Consider the following 6,991-nt stretch of genomic DNA (forward strand, 5'->3'; position numbering starts at 1 on the left):
TTACAGTCCGATACTAAGCAGTTAGATCACAACATGAGACTTTATTGCCGTTTGAAATTATCTTTAAAAAACCAAACCTACATAGGCCTATGTGTAATTCATAGTATAATTCAAACGAGATCCATAACATTTTTGTGTCATTGTACAGAATTCCATACACATTTTTTTCAAATTTTTTCCCCAAAATAAGGTCTCCTGGTGGTCCAAAGGAATGGGCTGGACTTAGCCTCTCAATTTTCGAAAGTAGCTGAAGTGTCAGTTGTATTTCTAGTAAAAGGAGTTTGAAAAGTATCCACTTAACATAGTTGTGTCAGTTAAAGTTGAGACAAGAACTGCAAGACCTAAGTTACAAACTGAAAGTAGTTAAAATTACAACTGCAGCTACAGATAAAATAAGTTATTTCAGTCAGTGGGGATTGGGGAATAAGATCATCCCCAAACGCCTCAGTTACAACCATGTCTCAACCGGTGCAGTCCATCTTGTGTTGCGCGGGTGTGTGATCAACCATGTGATCAAATGTGGATTCAGATCTTGATTTTGCTCTGATGTCGGATGCTCTCTTCATTATTAACAAATTAGTCATTTTCATACATTTACAGCTTCTGCCTCCAAATGTCTTTTCCTTTTCTCCTTGAGCGCCGTTCCACCTTTTCGCTCTCTATTTTCTTGTATTTATTTTTGCATCCGCTATCCTATTACAGTATTAGCTAGCTTATTTCTGATTAGATTTGATTATTCTCTCCTGACCTTAACTGATGCGTCTTAAAACCATCAAAACAATGCAATGGACCCTGACTCCCCCCCTACAGTTCACCCTGAGGACATGAATGATGAAGCACATTTAATCTAAAAAATACTTGACTTATTTAAGTAAAATCCTCAGCCAGATTATATATATATTTTTAAATTCATGATTGTGTTTCTTACTTTGCATAAGCTTTCTCAAGCAGGGCGCTCCAGAACTCTCCTCCCTCTGCTGAGTGAACGAACAGCAGCTTCCCGTCTCTGGTGGGCAGCCGGTCGTCTACAACCACGTCCACCCACTCACCGTACTGCCACAGCTGCAGGTACACACCATGTGATATCACTTCCTTTGATTGTATTAGAACATCTATGTTATTTATAACTGACCAACCACCAAACTGTGACTGATATTTAATATTCAGCAGGGCTAACTTACAGCTCTCCCAATAATGTTTCTACTATTGTCAGGAGGTGGCAATGTCTCTGTTAGTCGATGGAATGAGGTGTCTCAATGACATAATGACCCTTCCTCATCAGTTTGTTATGTCACGTTTAAAGCAAAAAAAACCTCAAGGTTAAAGGCAGAGTAGGAAATTTTGGCAAAACCAACGACTTTGAACGCATCACTGAAAGAGTCCCGCCCCCTTTGTTCAGATCTCTGTTTCAAGCCGCTCCCCAAAAACACTAAACGAGTGTTCGAGATCGGCAGAGTACAATCAGGAAGTAAGCATTGACAGACAGGCAGGCCGTCCAATTATTTTCTCTGGCTCGACTTTTTTGTTTGAACGTGTTTTTTACAGTCCTGCCACGACCACGGATTACATTTTTTTTGTTTTTATGTCAGAGTGTTAATGTATTCATTGCTATCTGTATGTTACGAGGATTTCAAGTAATATAATACGTGTTTCTGAATAGAATCACCTACTCAACCTTTAACTCTTTTCTCTTACTAGATTTGTTCCTGGGCTTTAAGAGTGGAGTTTAATCTGGCCATAAGATGCGGCTGAATGCCTGGGAACAAATTTGAGCGTACTTTGAGTTGGACATATATATAATAACATTTTGTATTTTTTATTATTTTCTTGAATTCTTGATGTTTTTCTCATTAATTAGTTTCAAAGAAATCATGTGACCTGGAAGTGGAAGATGCCAGCATACTGCGAGCCGAAGGTCTGTCCAGGAGGTACCACTCTGCTCAAAATCTGAGGGTCCAGAGTCAGAGAAGCGATGGCAGCCAGCAGCCAGCAGTCACCTGACAGACACACAGCAGGTCACGTGATTACAGCTGTCCTCTATGTGTGTGTGTGTGTGTGTGTGTGTATGTGTGTGTGTGTTCTCACCCAGCACTCCCTGGCAGATGTCTGTTCTCTTTGCTCCATCAACAATAAACTGAGGATCAGAACACAGCTCCTGCTTGGACGACACAGTAGGTGATTAATGATTGTCAAGATGCAATTGTAATACTATATTATTACACCTTTAAAAATATGAAAGAGGCACTGCATAAATAACTCAACTCTTTACAACATGTTGATTTATTCGTCTGAACTTATTTAAGTAGTGAAATGTAAAAATAATCATTATGATATAATGTGTCATTCCTCAGGCACAAAAATAACGTGGCTGCAGCTGAAAAGTAAGCATAAGAATATTGTGCATGGTAGTAATAAGTTAACTAAGGCATATGGTTTTAATCATATTTCAAATATCAGTTGATGAGGAAACTACATCCCATTTTTCCACAGCTGGTTTCATGATCAGCAAATGGGTGGAGTCAGATGGGGACAAACTCAGAGTTTGTTAAAGAAATCAGTTACTGTGTTTACTCCTGAAAAAAACATAGACACACCTGTGTTTACTCCTGAAACACTCCTGAAACAATACTGAAACATTCTGGTGAACATTTCTGAAATATTCCTGAAACACACCTCTTAACTCCTGAAACAACCCTCTATTTAATGTTAATGTTTAATCCTGAAAACTCCTGAAACACTCGTGAGATACACCTGAATTTAATCCTAAAACACTCCTGTGTTTACTCCTGAAACACTCCTGTTTACTCTTGAAACACTCCTGTGTTTACTCCTGAAACACTCATGTGTTTACTACTGAAACACTCCTGTGTTTACTCTTGAAACACTCCTGTGGTTACTCCTGAAACACTTCTTTGTTTACTCCTGAAACACTTCTTTGTTTACTCCTGGAACACTGTTGTGGTTACTCCTGAAACACTTCTGTGTTTAGTCCTGAAACACTTCTGAAACCCTCCTGAAACACACATTAAAAAGACCTGAAATGCAGCTGAAACACACCTGTGTTTAGTCCTGAAACATTCCAGACAATTCAACAATTCAGAAAAATTCCCGAAACACTCCAGTGATTAGTCCTAGTGAAACGCACATTAAAAATACCGGAAATACACCCCAAACCCTACTGAGAAACGTTCCGTTTAATCCTGAAAAATCTTTAGACACACCTGTGTTTACTCCTGAGACACACCAATGTTTACCTCAAACACTCCTGAAATACATTTGAAAACTACCTGAAACATTCTCAAACCTGATGAATAAGATTCCCTTTCTCCCTAATCAGTTCAATAAAAAAAATTCTACTGTTCTGATCATTTTACTTTAACTGAAATGGAAATTAACTGGCTACGAAAACCTGACCACACCTGTGCAGGTGTAACAGCAGTGTGTCTTCACAGTTGCCTGATTAATGATTCATAAAAAGTCACACTCGTATTTCATTAACAGGAAGTGCTCAATTTTATCTTTAACTTTAACTGGCAAAAGCCTGATAAACCATGGCTACCTGCGTTACAGCTTGAGGTGGATTGATAATTTCTTTATTAAGAAATAGTCCACGTCACAACTCCACCAAAGACTTTTTAAATTTGACTTACAGATTTAACAAACCAGATGTTACATATTAACCAGGCTCGATGTTTCCCCTTGTTTCCAGTCTTTTTTTTAAGCTAAGCTAACCAACTGTAGATCTGTGCAGTTTACACACACCGACGGATACAACTGAACGTCTCACTCTCATAAAGAAAATGCTTCTGAAAACTCTTCCATAGTACAAATGAACATGTTTGCAGATGACAATGTATTGTTAGAAGCAGGAAAACAAGAATTGTTTATTTAATTTAAAGAAGATGGGTTGTTAAATAATTAGAGCCACTAACTTCAGCTGTGGTGTAGTTAATTAGCAGATGTTAGCATTCTAGTATATAGCCTGTTTACAGTAAAAGAGGTAAGATGGAGAATAGTTGACACAGCTGACCTGAAACTTTATAAATGTTAAATCACAACATAAAAAACTTCAAATTATGAACAGTATGCTTATAAAATTTTAACTAAATAAGTAGCCTAAATAATACCTATTAGCTTAGCACAGCATGATCACGTATTACGCTGTCCTCATGAACTCTGAAACATGTGTATCTGTATCTCTATTTGCCATAACCAGTGTAGCAGCACAGGCATTGTCTCTGTTGAAGCATTACATTATTCAATTTAGGGCCTGATAGGTAGCTCTCTAGTTAGGTTGCTTATTCCTTGCTGCTGTTAGAACATAAAAAGCACCACATGAGCTGCTGGGGTTGGTGTACGTTACCTCAACGTGTGGCTGACTTCACTGTTTATAACACACCGTTCATGATGACCCTTTCAATTAGCTTATGCTAATTCAAATGGCTAATGCATGCTGGCTATTGTTATGATGATGGATAAGTAAGTTCTTTAAAGCTCTGTTATAGGGACAAAATACAGTTCTCCTATAAACATTTGTGAATTTGGTTGGTTGGTGACTAAAGCAAAATTCAATGTCAATAGCCAGTTTCAACCAGTAAAGGGCCAACACTGTGTATGTTTATGTAGAATTTCCATTTACATTAAGGCCATTTATCGAAAGAAAGAAACCACAACATATCATTGCCGATAAAGTCAGAGTGAAAAAATAGGAACAAGTGTTAGGTCCTCATCTGAGTAAAGTGGTAGCTGTTCAGCAAAGATACCATAAGCATATCAGTGCTATGATCAAAGTGCTATAGGTAAGCTTCTTCAGACTTTTTTCGGAAGATGGCAAGTGACTCTGCTTTCCTGACATTAGCCGGGAGTTCGTTCCACCACTGTGATGTCCTTGACAGTGACTGACAGGTCCATGCGAGGGCAGTCTAGAATTCAAATACTTTTCACTTATATGTCAAGATTTGGACCTGAATCAATCACCATCACGATAAATACAATGATACATTGATTTACAGCTGATAAACGTGCTTTAAGGTACTCTTTAAAGTAACAGTCAGGCTGCTGACTTGCTTTAGTGAATAATGTCTTTATTAAAGTTCAGGCTCAGTTAAACTTTTATTATGTTATTCATAAATATTTTTCTTGCAGCCTGATGACAAATGTTCTTGGACTCAGTAACGGTCTACGGTCTGGGACTGGGTCTTGGGAACCAGTGAAAAGAGTACAACAACTAGTTACCTGACACCTCAACCAGCAGAGGTTATCATGGTGACCACACACACAACAAACTGCTGTTTGTAGCTTTGTGTTCGAACAAGGCATAGACTTACAGATAAATATTTATTATACGGCATTACCACTGAGTCAGTTGATTCTGATCACAGATCGTCCAAACTGTAGTTTTACTTTATTCTGTACAACATCTATTTCCTGTCTGTCTGTCTGTATGTCTGTCTGTCTGTCTGTCTGTCTGTCTGTCTGTCTGTCTGTGCCGCTCTTCTTGAGCTTTCTACCATCTTCTCCTCATTAGTGGGTTTTGGGCGAATTTTCCTTTAATCACAGAGGGTGTCGATTTTTGATATTGACTTGTTAATCTGTTACTTGTTTGAAGACGTCAACTTGACATTTTATAGATGAACATAATTACACATTCAGCTCCTCAACTCACCCTGGGTCGTTTCCACTCTGTGCCAATGGTTTTGGAGGAGTAGCGTCCCAGCTGGTTGTATCCCAAAGAGTCCCAGTCTGCAGGGAAGGTTGGGTCACAGAACAGCGAGCCGTTCTGCAGACATTCTCTCCGCAGCTGCTCAAAGTTCTGCTGGTTGAAAGGGATGGCATTGGTCTGACTGCCAGTACCGTCCTCTCGAGCCTTCCTCCTGGCCAGCTCTGCTGCCGTGTTCGCCATCCTGAGAGTAACAAAGTTGAATAATGATTCTGCCGAGAGTGCGCTAAAAGTTTGTCTGCTGTCTGCTGCTGAAATTCAGTCAGGAATCGGCTGAGACTTGACTAGAGCTGCTGTGATTTTTAGAGTTTGTTCTTATTGTCGTCAAAACGTCGACTGGAGTTGTGTGTGTGTGCGTGTGCTGTAGGTGTGTGTTGAGGTGGTCAGGTGTGAAGGGCTGGAGCTTTGGTCCAGCTAAGGGAATAGTGTGATATCAGTTGACTGAAACATTCAGAGAGCAAATAGTCAGATAAGCATAGTGTGGTGCCAACACACCAGAAACTCTCCTGAAACACCCCTTAACATGGCTGTGGCTCAGATTTAGAGGTGGCTCTTCCAGTCTGCATGCTGAAGTGTCCTTGGGAAAGATACTGAACCCCCAATTGATCCTGATGTGCAGGGGGCTCCTCTGCCATCAGTGTATGAATGTGTGTGTGAACGGGTAAACCTGACTGAATGTAGTGTGAAGCGCCTTGAGTAGCTTGTTAGTTAGAAAAAGTGCTATAGAAATGCAGATCTATTTACCATTTTCCATTTAACACCTGAGCGATTTTTGAAACATGCCTGAGAGATTCCCGAAACAGACCTCAGACACTGCTCAAACACACCTGAACTACTACACCTGAAACACACCAAAATTAGTCCTGAAATACTTCTCAAGCAGTCCTGAAACACATCTGAAGTACTCCTGAAACACTCTTTAAACCCACCTGAAGCACACGTGCAACACTCCTAAAACACCCCTGAAAATGTTCTGAAATGCTCATGAGACACTTCTGAAACACACCTGAGCAACTCTTCAACAACACCTGATCACGTCTGAAGCACAGCTGAAACACTCTTGAAACTCTTCATAAAATATCTGGACCCACACCTGTAACTCACTTCAAGTACTCCTGAAAGACACCGAGGGAACACAACATCTGAGATTTTCTTGAAACACACATAAAACATTCATGAAACACTTCTGAAACACACCTGAAGGTTTCCTGAAACACAACTGAAAAGTCCTGAAACAGACCTGACACACACTTGAAAAAATCCTGAAACATA

General features: G+C 39.7%; 1 protein-coding gene across 1 annotated transcript in view; it reads right to left on the minus strand.

Moving 5' to 3' along the window:
- The window catches only part of capn8 (calpain 8), a 32,074-nt gene extending 25,749 nt beyond the window's left edge, over nt 1–6,325 (minus strand). Inside the window, exons 1-4 of the mRNA XM_084006674.1 lie at nt 5,666–6,325; nt 2,086–2,155; nt 1,879–1,997; nt 929–1,062 (exon numbers count right to left, since the gene is read on the minus strand). Coding sequence (XP_083862800.1) covers nt 929–1,062; nt 1,879–1,997; nt 2,086–2,155; nt 5,666–5,902 — 560 coding nt within the window. The 5' untranslated portion in view covers nt 5,903–6,325. The remainder of the gene's footprint in view (nt 1–928; nt 1,063–1,878; nt 1,998–2,085; nt 2,156–5,665) is intronic.
- Nucleotides 6,326–6,991: the final 666 nt, after the last annotated feature.

This window comes from Eutrigla gurnardus, assembly GCF_963514095.1.
Source record: "Eutrigla gurnardus genome assembly, chromosome: 3".
Classification (NCBI taxonomy): Eukaryota; Metazoa; Chordata; class Actinopteri; order Perciformes; family Triglidae; genus Eutrigla; species Eutrigla gurnardus.